Source organism: Hyla sarda, chromosome 4, assembly GCF_029499605.1.
Source record: "Hyla sarda isolate aHylSar1 chromosome 4, aHylSar1.hap1, whole genome shotgun sequence".
NCBI classification, from domain to species: domain Eukaryota; kingdom Metazoa; phylum Chordata; class Amphibia; order Anura; family Hylidae; genus Hyla; species Hyla sarda.
In genome coordinates, this window is record NC_079192.1 from 259453178 (window position 1) to 259470660 (window position 17483).

Here is a 17483-nt window from a genome sequence, read left to right on the forward strand (position 1 = left end):
TGTTTACACAATTGATGTAGAGGGGTCTGGCGAGACTGGTCACCGGGATGTTGAACCTGTTGACGAGAGAGGCCAAAATAAAATTTCCTGCAGATCCGGAGTCCAAGAAGGCCACAGCAGAGAAGGAGAAGGCAGAGGCAGACATCCGCACAGGCACAGTAAGACGTGGAGAAGCAGAGTAGACATCAAGGACTGTCTCACCTTTGTGCGGAGTCAGCGTACGTCTTTCCAGGCGGGGAGGACGGATAGGACAATCCTTCAGGAAGTGTTCGGTACTAGCACAGTACAGGCAGAGAATCTCCATGCGGCGTCGTGTCCTCTCTTGAGGTGTCAGGCGAGACCGGTCGACCTGCATAGCCTCCACGGCGGGAGGCACAGGAACAGATTGCAGGGGACCAGAGGAGAGAGGAGCCGGGGAGAAGAAACGCCTCGTGCGAACAGAGTCCATATCCTGGCGGAGCTCCTGACGCCTTTCGGAAAAACGCATGTCAATGCGAGTGGCTAGGTGAATGAGTTCATGTAGATTAGCAGGGATTTCTCGTGCGGCCAGAACATCTTTAATGTTGCTGGATAGGCCTTTTTTAAAGGTCGCGCAGAGTGCCTCATTATTCCAGGATAATTCTGAAGCAAGAGTACGGAATTGTACGGCATACTCGCCAACGGAAGAATTACCCTGGACCAGGTTCAACAGGGCAGTCTCAGCAGAAGAGGCTCGGGCAGGTTCCTCAAAGACACTTCGAATTTCCGAGAAGAAGGAGTGTACAGAGGCAGTGACGGGGTCATTGCGGTCCCAGAGCGGTGTGGCCCAAGACAGGGCTTTTCCAGACAGAAGGCTGACTACGAAAGCCACCTTAGACCTTTCAGTGGGGAACTGGTCCGACATCATCTCCAAGTGCAATGAACATTGGGAAAGAAAGCCACGGCAAAACTTAGAGTCCCCATCAAATTTATCCGGCAAGGATAGTCGTAGTCCAGAAGCGGCCACTCGCTGCGGAGGAGGTGCAGGAGCTGGCGGAGGAGATGATTGCTGGAGCTGTGGTAGTAACTGTTGTAGCATAACAGTCAGTTGAGACAGCTGTTGGCCTTGTTGCGCTATCTGTTGTGACTGCTGGGCGACCACCGTGGTGAGGTCAGCGACAACTGGCAGAGGAACTTCAGCGGGATCCATGGCCGGATCTACTGTCACGATGCCGGCTGGCAGGTAGTGGATCCTCTGTGCCAGAGAGGGATTGGCGTGGACCGTGCTAGTGGATCGGTTCTAAGTCACTACTGGTTTTCACCAGAGCCCGCCGCAAAGCGGGATGGTCTTGCTGCGGCGGTAGTGACCAGGTCGTATCCACTAGCAACGGCTCAACCTCTCTGGCTGCTGAAGATAGGCGCGGTACAAGGGAGTAGACAGAAGCAAGGTCGGACGTAGCAGAAGGTCGGGGCAGGCAGCAAGGATCGTAGTCAGGGGCAACGGCAGGAGGTCTGGAACACAGGCTAGGAACACACAAGGAAACGCTTTCACTGGCACGATGGCAACAAGATCCGGCGAGGGAGTGAAGGGGAAGTGAGGTGATATAGGGAAGTGCACAGGTGTTAACACTAATTGGAACCACTGCGCCAATCAGCGGCGCAGTGGCCCTTTAAATCGCAAAGACCCGGCGCGCGCGCGCCCTAGGGAGCGGGGCCGCGCGCGCCGGGACAGGACTGACGGAGAGCGAGTCAGGTACGGGAGCCGGGGTGCGCATCGCGAGCGGGCGCTACCCGCATCGCGAATCGCATCCCGGCTGGAGGCGGTATCGCAGCGCCCCGGGTCAGTGGAACTGACCGGAGCGCTGCAGTGAGGAGAGTGTAGCGAGCGCTCCGGGGAGGAGCGGGGACCCGGAGCGCTCGGCGTAACAGTTTGCTTATGTATTGCTTTTTTTAGTTATTTTTTTTTCCTGTTGATAAATTTCTTTCACTTAAGCAATTTTTCTTTTTTTGCTTTGGTAGTGGCTTTTTCTGCTCCATGTCTGAGCTGGAGTATATTTAGTAGGTTTTTTCATGTGATGCAACTTTTTTATGACTTTCGCACTTGATAAATCTCTGACCACTGCAAGTCAAAAATCACTTTTTGCTTTGGTAAGCGCAGCGAAACCTCCAGACTCCACAGGGACTTAGGTCGGCGCAGAATAGATAAGGAACAATGTCAATAGCTAGGCGATTTATTTAGGAACAACGCGTTTCGAAGCCAGGACAGGCGTCTTTTTCAAGTTCACTAAATCAAATGATCACATAGATATATTTATACAAAAATAAAACACAAGACAATTAACTTACAACACGCAATTCCTCCAGACACGTCGAGCCGGAAGTGGTCATCAGGGTCATGGCGTGTCAGAGGAAGTACAAAAGGAGCGGATCGGAATATATCATAATGACAGATATAAAGGTGTGTACATTAAAAAATCACAAGATGTATAAAAATACAATACATAAAAAACCATATAGCAGACAATAGAACCGAAAAATATATGTTGATCCTTATTCCTTATTGATCAGTTTGTGGAAACGATCTCTCTGATCTTCAGGGATCTGATCAATAATGATAAGTTTTAATAATTCCGGATTATTATTGTGTTTTTGTGCAAAATGCCGGGAAACGCTATGCAATGGATATCCCTTCCTAATGTTAAAGCGGTGTGCGTTCATGCAGGACCACACCGTCTGAACGGTGCGGCCCACATACTGTAATTGGCACGGGCATTCTAGCAGATAAAGCTCATAGTTCGTATCGCAGTTGTAATTGCGTTTAATCTGAAAAACTTCATTAGTAATGTTGGATTTAAAATTGGAGGATATTATAACACAAGCATCTGTTCTTACCACAGATGGTTATTAATGGTATGGACATTTGGACTATATCTTTATTTTTTGTTATTATTTTATCTTTAAATCTGCTGGGAGCTAAATAATTGTGCAAGGACATTGGTTTCCTAAAAGTGATCCGGGGGCAATCAGGGACCAAGTCTTTTATAATCGGCCAATGTTTTTTAAGAATTTTTCTTATGGAATCAGAAGCACAATTGAATGTGGTAAGAAAGTAATGTTTGATTTTATTGTTTGTTTCATTTGTTGGAATTTTTTCTTTTATTTTAGTGAGCTGATGTTGTTTTAAACTCTTGGTTCTATTGAACGCTTGTACCAAAAATTAGTTTGGGGTAGTTTTTTTCTAAAAATCTTTTTTGTAAAATCTGTGATTGTGTTATAAAATCTGAATCATCCGTACAGTTTTTGCAGATTCTGAGATATTATCCGAATGGTACATTTCAGAGCCACTGAGGATAGTGACAACTGCGGTAATCTAAAAAACTGTTAACATCCACAGTTTTATAAAAAGTCCAAAAAAATTCCAAATCTAAAAACTGGACGGATGTATCAGAAAAATGGGGTATAAAATTAAGTCCCCAGGTGTTATTATTAAGACACGATACAAAATTAAGAGCCTCTGCGTGCGATCCAGTCCAAAGAATAAAAAGATCATCTATATAACGCCTATAATAATAAATGTGTTTAAAAAAAAAGGAAGATCGGGCTGCGCGATGTATTGGGACTCGAAACGCCCCATGAAAAGGTTTGCGTAACTTGGGGTGAATCGAGTCCCCATTGCAGCCCTTGATCTGGCGATAAACTTGATTGTAAAAATCAAAAGAATTATGATCCAAAATGAATTGGATAGCCTCAATAATAAAATCAGTTTGTTCCTTACTAAAAAATTCTTCTTGTTTTAAAAAAATGTAAAACTGCTTGAGTGCCGAAACATCAAGAGTTAAAAAAGAACAATGTTCTGGAATATTTAGAAGATCCAATTCACGGATCAATTGGGTGAAATCCTTCAGATATGTCGGCAATTGTATCACCAACAGTAATTTTTCTGATACATCCGTCCAGTTTTTAGATTTGGAAATTTTTAAATCAGATTCTGGTCAATTTAAAACTAAGGCTTTTTTTTTTTAAACTGTGGATGTTAACAGTTTTTTAGATTACCGCAGTTGTCACTATCCTCAGTGGCTCCGAAATGTACCATTCGGACAATATTTCAGAATCCGCAAAAACTTTACGGATGATTCAGATTTTATAACACAATCACAGATTTTACAAAAAAACTACCCCAAACAAATTTTGGTACAAGCGTTCAATAGAACCAAGAGTTTAAAACAACATCAGCTCACTAAAAGAAAAGAAAAAATTCCAACAAATGAAACAAACAATAAAATCAAACATAACATTCTTACCACATTCAATTGTGCTTCTGATTCCATAAGAAAAACTCTTAAAAAACATTGGACGATTATGAAAAACGATCCTATCCTGAAAGACTTGGTCCCTGATTGCCCCCGAATCACTTTTAGGAAACCAATGTCCTTGCACAATTATTTAGCTCCCAGCAAATTTAAAGATAAAATAATAACAAAAAATAAAGATATAGTCCAAACGTCCATACTATTAATAACCATCTGTGGTAAGAACAGATGCTTGTGTTGTAATATCCTCCAATTTTAAATCCAACAATACTAATGAAGTTTTTCAGATTAAACGCAATTACAACTGCGATACAAACTATGCGGTTTATCTGCTAGAATGCCCTTGCCAATTACAGTATGTGGGCCGCACAGTTTAGACGGTGCGGTCCCGCATGGACGCACACCACTTTAACATTAGGAAGGGATATCCATTGCATAGCATTTCCTGGCATTTTGCACAAAAACACAATAATAATCCGGAATTATTAAAACTTATCATTATTGATCAGATCCCTGAAGATCAGAGAGATTGTTTCCGCAAACTGGTCAATAAGGAATCCTATTGGATATTTAAATTGAAATGTCTCCACCCTGATGGTTTAAATGAGACCATTGAAAATGTAATATAACATATATTTTTCGGTTCTATTGTCTGCTATATAGTTTTTTATGTATTGTATTTTTATACATCTTGTGATTTTTTAATGTACACACCTTTATATCTGTCATTATGATATATTCCGATCCGCTCCTTTTGTATTTCCTCTGACACGCCGTGACCCTGATGACCACTTCCGGCTTGACGTGTCTGGAGGAATCGCGTGTTGTAAGTTAATTGTCTTGTGTTTTATTTTTGTATAAATATATCTATGTGACCATTTCATTTTGTGAACTTGAAAAAGACGCCTGTCCTGTCGTCGAAAAGCGTTATTCCTAAATAAATCGCCTAGATATTGACATTGTTCCTTATCCATTCTGCGCCGACCTAAGTCCCTGTGGAGTCTGGAGGTTTGGGTGCATTTGCTACACCGTCACGGTGTTGGGATTGGCTGCATTGTTGATTACCTTTTATCAGTGTTGTGCCTGGGTGACTTAGCACAACCTACCGGGTAAGCGCTTCCGATAATATCGGTTTAGCTGTATTACCCTTTTAATGCACTATGGAGCGCTTCTTGTCTTTCTATATGCTTTGGTAAGCAAGATTTTTAATTTTTGCTTAGGACACTGCACAATCAAAAAGTCACAGAAAAAAGAGAGTAGTCGCACGTGCGACTTTTTTGCGACAATTTTAAGCAAAAAAAATCTACTAAATGCTTTGATAAATTTCCCCCAAGGTGTTTTTCTCCTTGTACCTGTGCTTCCATACTGCCTCCTTAGCTAGGTATAACAATAGATAAAGATTGGAAGGTATAATAATGGATAAAGGTTATCACAAGAAATTAAAATGGGAACTTAGGCTTTGTTTACATTGGCACTGGCAATCTTTTCTTTAGGTTTCTAGTGTTTTTGATGACAAGAATAGCAGAGTCTGCAGCACTACTTTTTAAATATTGACACCGGAAATTCAACTGAAATTTTAGGAGTAAAAACATATTTATCATAATTGCCTCTGTTCTGTTAAAACAATTACCATGGTGCTAGTGTGAGCAGTCTTGTTTAATTGTAATAGTTATTTTCTTTATTTTACTTGGTAATATTTATTATCTCATAATGATGAAACCTATTGTTAACATCACACATTGACAACAATACTTCATTTTAATAAGCAAAATGGTGATGAAAGTGCTGAAGACTGAGCTCCTATGGGAAATTCATCTGTTTATTCTTCTACCGGTCAAACCAATTTTTACTAGATTCAATTGAAGCTTATATAAACACCAACAAAAACCTTCTCTATATCTAATATTTAGCAATTTTTAACAGAGCTTGTTAAACATGATATTATATATATTTTTGTCTGCTGAGTAAATAAGAAAATATTATTTTGAAAGGCCACATACAATGCCTTTTAGTATTCTCAGCTGCATTACCATTCTCATGAGATCTAGTGCTTATTACACAATTACATAATTGCACCACAATCATGTCATATGCCTCAAAGGAACAACACTACAGTCTTGTTTCCACATTCACATGTTTATTAGGAATTTTCCTTCACCGAACAAGGATGGATTTACACATTGTAATTTTAGTTACATGTTATTTTGACCAAATGACCTATAATCGCACCACATAAATGACTCACAAGCACAATCTTTATAGTTTACAATAGTGCAGCCACTGACTGCAACTGAAGGGAAACGGAAACACTTATACAGAAAACAGTAAATAAGAATAAGCTGCTTTAGGGTACGTTTACATGCTGGTAACTAGCAGCGCGTTCCTGCTGTGGGAAATCCACTGTGAGTTACGACAATCCACAATAGATTCAGATTTGCAGAGTGCCAGCGGACCCGTTCGAATGAATTGTATCGTAACTTGCGGTGGATTTCCCACTGCAGGAAAAACACTGCTAGTTACCAGTATATGAACGTACCCAAAGGCTGCGTTTCCACTTGGCAGTTATTTTTGAAAAAAAAATTTTTGAGCCAAAGCCAGTTGTGGATTCATAAGTAAAGGAAAATATAGGGGAGTGTTTTTACTTCTACTTTCTCATGGATCCACTTCTGGATTTAAAGTAAAGCAGCAGACTTCAGCTCAGCCTTGCAGCCCCTTCTGCGGACGATGCAGGACAACATTCAACAGTAATGGATAAGACAGTCCAGCACAGCGATGTGCAGTTAAGATACTCTATATTCCATATTACATGGACACAGGAACAGATAGCCTGCACTTGATCCTACTGATGATATAGGAAGACAGGGTAGTGGAATTTTGAAAGACTTTATAGGGTATATTTTTTGGTTCTGTAATTAATAAAGTTTATGTTTTACTTTTAAAGAAACTCTATTGTTACTTCCCCTCTGCCACCAGGAAATTGGTATCTTTGTCTGCATATATGACAGGCTTGTATGTGTATATATGGATCATAGAAGAACACTCTAAAAAAAAGAAAAAAGATACAGGAATACAAAAGAACAACATAAGATACCAATATTATAAGTAGCACATAATGTAGGTCTTAAATAAAGTTGTCGTTGATGTGTACTTTACAGTTCATTACAGATGCATTGCATTTTCCAATATTGCAATTAAATTCTTCTACTAATTCTAATTCTTCTTTACTAATGAAAACTGATGTGGTGTATACAGAAACCACAATGCAACTGCAACTTAACCTGATAATGTATTTTCACTCTTGGAGCCTAGGAGCTTTAGATTTGGCCTAAAGAGGTTATCCAGGAATAGAAAAACCGAGCTAATTTCTTTCAATAACAGCTCCACATCTGTCCCCAAGTTGTATGTGGTATTACATCTTGGCTCTATTCACTTTAATAGAACTGAGCTGCAGAACCACACCCAAACTGGAGACAGACAGAGAGTAGTTCTTTTTTAATTAGCTCTGTTTTTCTATTCCTTGATAACCCTTTTAAGGAAAGTATTAGGCTAGGACTACATAGTGACTTTGATCATGACACGGGTCATATGGACAGAGATCACTGTGTAAGGCTGAAGGGATCATGCTGCTCGGCAGCTACTGTTAGTGAATGGGGTCACGTTCAGCAACCTAACACTTGCTGGAAACCAATCCAAGATGGATTTCTTGTGACTCTTGGGTTCTGACTGTCAGGTCATGGTTGCGGCCACCTGTGGGTCATAAGAAAACCCCATTTACCAGGAAGCAAAATCTCTTTAGTGCAAAATGGAATTCCTTGGCCACGTGACCCACATCACAGCCAAAGTGACTGCGTAGATCTTATTGTCAGTTATTACATCTTGTGTAGTAGTTAACTTGTGGCTCTTAACTCCGTGTAATGAGCTAAATATAACTGGTATGATTTATTTACTAATGAGAAAAAACCATTTGGGACTTCAAGTATTATCTAGCAGTACTATAAATATACATATTTTATTTTGTTATACAACTGTAAATATTACTTTAGTACATTAACAAGTACAGGATTAAACACACTGGTATACAAAATTTAGATGAATTTTATGCTATGATTTCAAAACAGCAAGATAGCAATATGCTCACTTTCTCTTACCATATGCAGGACAGGTGTATAATACCCAAATGACTTTGCATCACTTGGGAAAGGCATACCTTTTGAATATTTAATGTAAACCCATTTGATGTGCTAACCTATTATGTGTACCATATGCTCACTTGTTGTGGTGAACATTTCAACTAGATTTGCCAGATATCTTTAATGCTTTTTATTTTATTCTGTTCTCAGAATTTCCAGTTTGTAACCAAAAGCAGAGCTAACTTTCATCATCATTATGGAAACACCATTCACAGGCAAGCAATCAAGATTCCCCAGAGGAACACACCGGCTGTTGAAATTATGATGTGTTTTAAAGTCAGTATGGTTGGGAATATAGAATTCTCAGTGGTAAGAGCTGTGTGTCTTCTTATAAGTTATATCATCTGGTAAATGTATGTGTAGAACTGTTCTCTAAACCATTGTTGTAATAAAATACAGTAGTCGTAATATTACTATTTTAGTAGGATTCACGTCAGTCTCTCCGTGCACAGTAGTGACAATCTAGTAATTTTTCATTCATATTCAAACGTTGTCAAATGAAAAGTATCATCCATTGACATGGATGATAGGGTGTGATTTATGATTTGGTTGTCTACCACTCATTTTTGGATTTATTTAGTGTCCTCCCTTGAGTTTGCCCAGGAGTAAAAATGTGTATTTTTTTTAGACAGTGATGAGCGAATTGAATCTGACGAATTCAAATTTGTTACGAATTTCAGGAAAAATTTGCTTTGCAACAAATCCGAATACCATTGCGATTCAATCACATGGCTTCATTAAACTCCATTTTGTATGGTCCAGGCTCCAGGGCATCTAAGATTGTGGCTCCACATGTCAGCACATGGGGAAAGGAACTCTGGGAAGGCGGGAACATGCTTGGCGGGATGACCCTGAATCACATACAGCATGCAGCCTATCAGCATCCAGCCACCCCTGTGATGTCATAGCCTTATATAATCGGCAGCCATCTTGTGGCCAGTCACTTCAGCGTTTTATTGCCGAGAGAGAGAGGGACAGAGAGCAGTGTGTGTTGCACAGAAAAGCATTTTTACAGCAGCGATTCACCTCAAGCCCAAATCCATCCTAGAAGCACTGATAGGGAAGGGAGAGAGATTGAGTGAGAGTGCAATTTTGGGTGTACTACACAGCATCTGTGTGCTGCAGCACTGGTGTGTACAACAACTTAAAAACTAATAGTAGCCAGCCAGTTAATCACCTGCTATCAGCGCTTAATACAGGTTGCTTAGCGGAGCATATTGTCCGATATTAAATTTAACCTGTGCGTACATAGTGTAGGGGGTGTACGATTTTCTTCCTGTTATAGTTCTAAGGGCCTAGTTACTGTGAAAGGCCAGCCCAAAGTATACACCTGCTGCCGTTCTAGACAAATTCTGTTTTAATCCTGGTGGAGCGTATTGTCCTCCCCTCATAAGGGTATATCACGTACATACATCTAGGTGGTGTACCATTTTGTTCCTGTTAAAGTTTTAAAGGCCTAATTACTGTGAAAGGCCAGCCAAAAGTACACACCTGCTGCTGTTCTAGACAAATATTGTCTTAAGCGTAGTGAAGCATATTGTCCTCCCCTCATATACGCACTAAGTATGCCAGACAGAGAAGTGCCAGAACGTGCACAAAGGAGTGGCAGAGGCCTAAATTAATTCGGCGCAGGCCAAGGTTGCAGCAGACTAGGGTCAAGTGGCAGCAGGAGTCGCAGCGAGAGGCCTGAGCTTCTGTTATCAACTAGTGGTCGTGTCTCAACCAACAACCCATCTGCCATCATCGATTGGTTAATTCGGTCATCCACTTCATCACAAGTGACATCTGAAAGCCCCAGTCAATAGTTGAGGGGTTCCCTAGACACAACCCTCAGTTGGGATGGCCCTGGAGCAGTCCCTGTCATCCCATTGCCTCTGTCCTATGCTGTTCCCTCCCCCACAGAAGTATTGTATGCTGTAAGTTGAGCTCTCCTATTTAGTGAAGATGATCTACTAGAGGACAGTCAGCAGCTACTGCCCAGCCAAGAAGTGGAGGAGACATCAGCCGCTTGCTCCACTAGGCGCGCAAGTAGTGATGAGGAGAATGGCATGGGAGGTGGTGTTGCGAGCATTCAGGCTCCTGAAGCAGACAGTGTTGAGGAACCTGAGGAGGACATCAGTGACATGGAAACACAACTCGATGATGATGATGAAGCCGATCGCACTTGGGAGTCGGATGCAGAAGGGGCTTCATCAACATCAGGAGAAGAGGCTTGCAGGCTTCCCGTGAGTCAGCAGCTGAGCCAGCAAGGTGGTTGCATGGTTAGCAGTCAGCATGGTGGCAAAAGTGGGAAGTCTGGAGCCAAACATGCCCGGGGTAGACCATCTGCTTCGCAGCAGCCTACCTTCCCGGAAGGTAGTGGAACAAGGGTTCCTGGAGTCGGTGGCAGTAGCAGTCAATCAGTGCGGACTGTTGGGGGGAAAATCAGCTACTCAGCGGTGCGGCAGTTTTTCATCAAGCATCTGGAGGATGTTAACATTGGCCACATGCAAGATGTGTCGGCAGCAGGTGAAGCATGGCCAGGGTCTAAATGTTGGCACCATGACCCTGCGTTAACATATGCGGCGTCACCATAAAGTGGCCTGGGAGAACTGTGGCTCCGGTGCGGAAGTCCAGCCTGCTGCATCACCCAGTTGCACGCCGCTCCCTGTTTCAGCCAGCCAAGGCTCCACCACCTCAGCCGAAGGGAGCTGTCTGTCATACCCATCTTGTGTTGCTCGAGATGCTCCTGCTCCTTCTACTTAAAGTCAATCATTCTGCCAGCAATCCATCAGCAAAGCTATGTCCAAGAGACAACAGTATGCGCCCACTCATCCAACGGCACAGAAGCTGAATGTGCTCCTGTCCAAGTTGCTGGTGCTGCATTCCCGCCCCCCCTTTTTTTTTAAAGTGGTGGACTCTGTACCTTTCAGAGAACTGATGGCTTATGCCGAGCCGAGGTGGAGAGTCCCAGGACATAATTTCTTTGCGAAGAAGGCAGTACCAGCACTGCACAATTTTGTGTAACATAAGGTGGCCTGTCCTTGAGCCTGTCGGTGTGTACCAAAGTGCATGGCAGCACCGAAGTGCATAGTACGGTAAGGGACAATACATGTCCTTTACGGCCCACTGGGTAAATGCGGTCCTGCACGCTTTCAGGCCATTGGTCCTGTGACAGTGTGCGACTCCATCTCCTCATATTCCACTGTGTCCTCAGCCTCCACTGCATGGACAAATCTCAGTGCCTCTCCAGCATACCATGTGTGCAGGGCCCAGCGGTGTTACACTGTTCTTCACATGGTTTGCCTTGGCGAACGGAGTCACCCAGGGGAGGAACTGCTAAAAGTCATTTATCAAGAAATCAAATCATGGCTTACTCCACGAAAACTGGAAATGGGAACCATGGTGACCAACAACGGGAAGAACATCTTGTCTGCGCTGTGACAAGGAAGCCTGAGCCATGTGCCCTGCATGGCACACATGTTCAATCTGCTTGTAAAGTGATTCCTGAATTGTTCCCCCATCTGCAAGACATCCTAACAATGGGAAATAAACTTTACATGCACTTCAGCCACTCGTACATAGCAAAGCACACACAACACAATTAGAGAGCCTGGAGGTGGCAGCATCAGCATGAAGAAGCCATAGAGCAGCACAATTAGAGAGCCTGGAGGTGGCAGCATGAGCATGAGGAGATCATAGAGCAGCACAATGAGAGCCTGGAGGTGGCAGCATCAGCATGAGAAGACCATATGGCGGCACAATGACAGAGCGTGGAGGAGGTAGCCTTAGCATGAGGAGACCATAGAACAGCACAATGAGAGAGCCTGGAGGTGGCAGCATGAGCATGAGGAGACCATAGAGCAGCACAATGAGAGACCCTGGAGGTGGCAGCATCAGCATGAGGAGACCATATTGTGGCACATTGACAGAGCGTGGAGGAAGTAGCCTTAGCATGAGAAGACCATAGAACAGTACAATGAGAGAGCCTGGAGGTGGCAGCATCAGCATGAGGAGACCATATGGCAGCACAATAGCAGAGCCTGGAGGTGGTAGCAGCAGCATGAGGGCCATGCCAAGTGAGGGTTGAGTCTGAGGAACCCACCGACTTTTGACTGAGGGTTTCGGTTGTCATTTGGGATGAAGTCGATGACCGAGTGAACCGATCAATCACGGCTGCTGGGTTGCTGGTCAAGACATGACTGCTGACACCGGGAGCTTGGACCTCTCTATGAGACTCTGGCTGCCACACGCCCATACTCTGCTGCGACTGATGAATATAGGCCTCTGCCACTCCACTCCACATCCTGGCAATACTCTGCCTGACATACATATTGTGTATATCATGGGAGTACAATATGCTTCACTATGCTTAAAACAGTATTTGTCTAGAACAGCAGCAGATGTGTATTATTGGCTGTCCTTTCACATTATATAGGCCCTTGACAGATTAACAGGTACAAAATAGTACACTACTTAGATGAACGTATGTGGTATGCACTTATGAGGGCAGAAAAATGTGATACAGTACGCTTAAAAAAAAACGTATTTTAGTAAAACACCAGCGGTGATTACTTTTGCCTAGCCTTTAACAGTATGTAGGCCCACGACAAATTAGCAGGTAAAAATAGTACACTACTTAGAGATGAAGGAATGTGGTATGCACTTATGAGGGGAGAAAAATGTGCAACAGTACGCTTAAAAATGCATATTTTTCTTAAACACCAGCTGGTGATTACTTTTTCCTGGACTTTCACAGTATGTAGGCCCACGACAGATAAGCAGGTAACAAATAGTACACTACTTAGATGTAAGTATGTGGTATGCACTTATGAGGGAAGAAAAATGTGGTACAGTACGCTTAAAAATTTTTTATTTTAGTAAAACACCAGCCGGTGATTACTTTTGCCTGGACTTTCACAGTATCTAGGCCCTTGACAGATTAACAGGTTTAAAATAGTACACTCCTTAGATGTAGGTATGTGGTATGCACTTATGAGGGCAGAAAAATGCGCTACAGTATGCTTAAAGGGGCAGTCCAGTGGTGAAAAATGTATCCCCTATCCTAAGGATAGGGGGATAAGTTGGAGATCTCGGGGGGTCCGACCACTGGGGCCCCCTGCGATCTCTCTGTACGGGGGCCAGGCTCTCCGGCCAGATAGCGGGTGTCGACCACCGCATGAAGCGGCAGCTGACACGCCCCCTCAATACATCGCTATGGCAGAGCCAGAGATTGCCGAAGGCAGCGCTCCGGCTACGCTATAGACTTGTATTGATGGGGCGTGTCAGCCGCCGCTTCGTGTGGAGGTCAACACGCCCCCTTCCCGAGGGCTGGCAAGGGCCCCGTACAGGAGATCGCGGGGGGCCCCAGCGGTCAGACCCCCCCGTGATCTGCAACTAATCCCCTATCCTTAGGATAGGGGATAAGTTGTTCACCACTGGACTACTCCTTTAATAAACTCATTGGAGTAAAACACCAGCCAGTGATAACTTTTGGCTGTCCTTTCACAGTATGTAGGCCCTTGACAGCTGAAAAGGTACAAAATAGTACACTACTTAGATGTAGATATGTGGTATGCAATTATGAGGGCAGAAAAATATGCTACAGTACACTTAAAAAAGAATCTGAGTAATACACCACCGGTGATTACTTTTGCCGGGACTATCACAGTATGTAGGCCCTTGACAGATTAACAGGTACAAAATAGTATACTACTTAGATGTACGCATGTGGTATGCACTTATGAGGGCAGAAAAATGCGGTACAGTACACTTACAAAAAAACTTATTTTTGCACAACACCAGCAGTACACAACAGTGCTGCAGCACAAAAAAAGCTGTGTACTAAACAGAAAATTGCACTCTGTCAAAGACTATTAAGAATAGACTGCTGGGTATTATACCGTCTACAGACTAGTATAACCAGCAGATGATTTTTTTGTGTGGAACTAAGGCACAGAATTGCGCTGAAAAATTCTTCCTGCCTCCTCTGCTAAGGTTTATGAAGTTGAGACAGCTTGTTGAAATGTATGAGGAAACACACAGCCATCTGCCCCTCTCTGAAATAGAATGCTGAAGAAAGGGACTGGAAGGTTACTGGCTGCAGTAAAAATCCTTTTCAGTGAAAAAAAACACTGCTCTCTGTCCACCAGAATGCTGAAGTGACTAGGATGTGAAACGCTGCTGGAATGAGCTTTTCTGTCAAACACACACACACAGCAATGTCCATCCTATCTCTATGCAGTATAATGAATCATATGACGAGCCACAAAATGGCTGCCGAATATATAGGGCTGTGACATCCCAGGGGTGACTGGCTGCTGATAGGCTGCATCCTGCATGTGATTCAGGGTCCTTCCCGTCTACTTCCCTTCCCGCCTTACCTTCCCGCCTTCCCAGGGTTCCTTGCCCCATGTACTGACATGTGGATCCACCATTTTAGATGCCCTGGAGCCTGGACCGCAGTAAATGCAGTTTAATGAAGCGATTCACGCGATAGATTCGTATTCACATTCGTTGCAAATCGAATATTTCATGACATTCGTAACACATTTGGGTTTGTCAGCTTCCATTCGCTCATCTCTAGTCAGATTATATGAAAAAGGATATTGTAAATTCCCCAGCAAATCCCACCTTTTTAACCCAATAGGAAGTAAGGCGCCGCCATATTAACATTAAAACACACAAATCACTTGGCCCAGATGGCATCCATCCCAGAGTTTTGCAGGAATTAAGTACAATATTAGACAGACCCTTATATTGAAAGATTCTATAATGACAGGATTATTCCATGGGACTGGTGCTTTGCAAATGTTGTACCAATATTCAAAAGGGGGCTCAAAAATGCATCCTTGAAACTATGGGCCTGTAAGTGTAATGTCTGTTGTGGGTAAGATTTTGGAGGGTTTCCTGAGAGATGCTATTCTGGTATATCTCAATGAAAAGAACCTTCCAATACCGTGCCAGACAAAAGTATAGCACATGGGTCTAAGGGAGGATATACCTAGATGGGTTAGCAACTGGCCTACTAATAGGAAGCAGTGGGTAGGTATCAATGGAATTTACTCTAGGTGACAGTTACAAGTGGGGTACTGCAGGGATCTGTTCTCGGTCCACTTTTTTTTCAATATGTTTATTAATGACCTTGTAGAGGGATTGCAGAGTAGAATTTCAATATTTGTAGATGATGACCACAGAGGAGGATAACATAATATTACAGAGGGATCTGGGGAAGCTGGGGGCTTGGGCATAGACATGGCAAATTCATTTTAATGTTAATAAATGTAAGGTTATATACCTGGGCCGTAAAAAAAACAAAGTGTACAATTATGTGCTAAACAATAGCCTCTGAATCAACACAGTAGGGTTTTAGGTTGAATGTGATGGACTATTACTGGTATGACTATTGTATATACATTACTTCAAACTCACCTTTGTGGTCTTTACTTTGTTACCTGAGGCACAACTCCATCCTTTCTGGTCTGGAAGGACTTTGCATTCCTCTCCATCAAGACATGGATGCATTTGACACCACCATTTCTGTTCTACTATTGATGCTAAAATTAACATTGACAAATTTTAACATAGGGATTAAGTTTTACCCTTTAAATGGTTCATAATTAAATTTCTTCTGTATTAAAAATAAACTGTATATAATGAATAGCGTGAAAGGGATTGTTCTTTTCTTGGGTCTTTATGTAATGATAATTGCCTGCAATTGGCATCACAATAGGTAATGTGTACAAAATGTATTTTATTTTGTTATTAAAATTCTCTCTTGGTAATTACTTTACAGTTTTCAGTCCACTTAATGTGCAATGTTAGACACATTCATAATGAAAAAAAGCAAATGTAAAATAACTGATTTATGTGATGTGATAATGTCTTTTATGTATACAATAAATTATTTAAAGCAGATTACATCACTTAGATTAGGTTCATATATGTGTTAGAAGTCTTCATCGCATATTCTGTAAAAAAAAGACAGAAAGAATATTGCAGCAGGGGATGGAGGGTATACACCTTCCAGAGACGAGATAGAGATGCTGCTGGCAATGACACAAAATTATGGAGACTATTCCATCAAACTACCAATCTGGCAATGGTATGCCAAAGAACTTGGTTCAAGTGCAAAACACATTCATGTAACTTATAAGTCTTCAATAAACACCAGGTTGTTTGGGGATACCATTGCCTGATTGTAGTTCATCTTTATGTACTTCATTATTTATTGTCAGAGCCAACAACATTCCCATCTTTTCCATGAAAGGTGTACACCTCTCACTAGTCAGCGAGCACCTGATGTGTGCTGACAAGGGACAACAACCAAATCTACAGATGGGTAACTGCAGGGGTCAAGATTTCCACTTAAAGGGGTATTAGACATCTTATACCCTATCCAAAGGATAGGGGATAAGATGTCTGAACCCGGGGGTCCCACCACTGAGGACCCCTACGTTCTCCCTGCTGCTCCCAGAGTTTGTTTAGAGTGTTGGGTGCAGTGCCGGGGCTCGTGACGTCACGGTCACGTCCCCTCAATGCAAGCCTATGGGAGGGGGCATGAAGGCCGTCACGCCCTCCTATAGACTTGCATTGAGAGGGCATTACTGTGATGTCGCAAGCCTCTGCCCTGCATCACCAGTCATCCGGCACGGATGTCTAGGGTGCCGCAGCCGAGATCCTTTGGATAGGGGATAAGATGTCTAGGGGCGGAGTACCCATTTAAGGGCTGGTCCTGCAGGACTCCTGCTAATGGGAACTGCGTTCCTGCTGTGGAAAAAGTGCAGGAACTCCATTCCCATGAGTTCCTGCATGACTTGAGCCCTGGGTAACTCTAACTCCCTCTTTGGAGGAGATTTTGGCTTGGCATATAATCCATGAGCATGTTCTATGGCTCTTTAAGGGTCAGACATTATTTGTAAGGGAAGCTATCTCCAGTAGGTGACACTGTAGAACCAGTTCTTTTCTTCTGGAAAGGAGCTACCTTGCATAGAACAGAACCAGAAAGTTTGCATATGAGTTCAGCCGAGAAGTTAGCCTTAGTAGA

The 17483-nt window shown here is 42.8% G+C and overlaps 1 protein-coding gene across 6 annotated transcripts in view; it reads right to left on the reverse strand.

Annotated features, from left to right (window-relative positions):
* TAFA2 (TAFA chemokine like family member 2) overlaps window positions 1–17483 on the reverse strand; it is a 250654-nt gene that overhangs the window by 6139 nt on the left and 227032 nt on the right. For 4 of the 6 annotated variants that reach the window (XM_056574030.1, XM_056574033.1, XM_056574031.1 and 1 more), the window contains 2 exons: window positions 15869–15993; window positions 5259–7309 (listed from right to left, as the gene is read on the reverse strand). In XM_056574030.1, the coding sequence (XP_056430005.1) occupies window positions 7295–7309; window positions 15869–15993 (140 nt within the window). In that variant the 3' untranslated portion in view covers window positions 5259–7294. Of the gene's footprint in view, window positions 1–5258; window positions 7310–15868; window positions 15994–17483 lie in introns of those variants that run through there. The other 2 variants (XM_056574029.1, XM_056574034.1) reach the window with 2 other exon arrangements.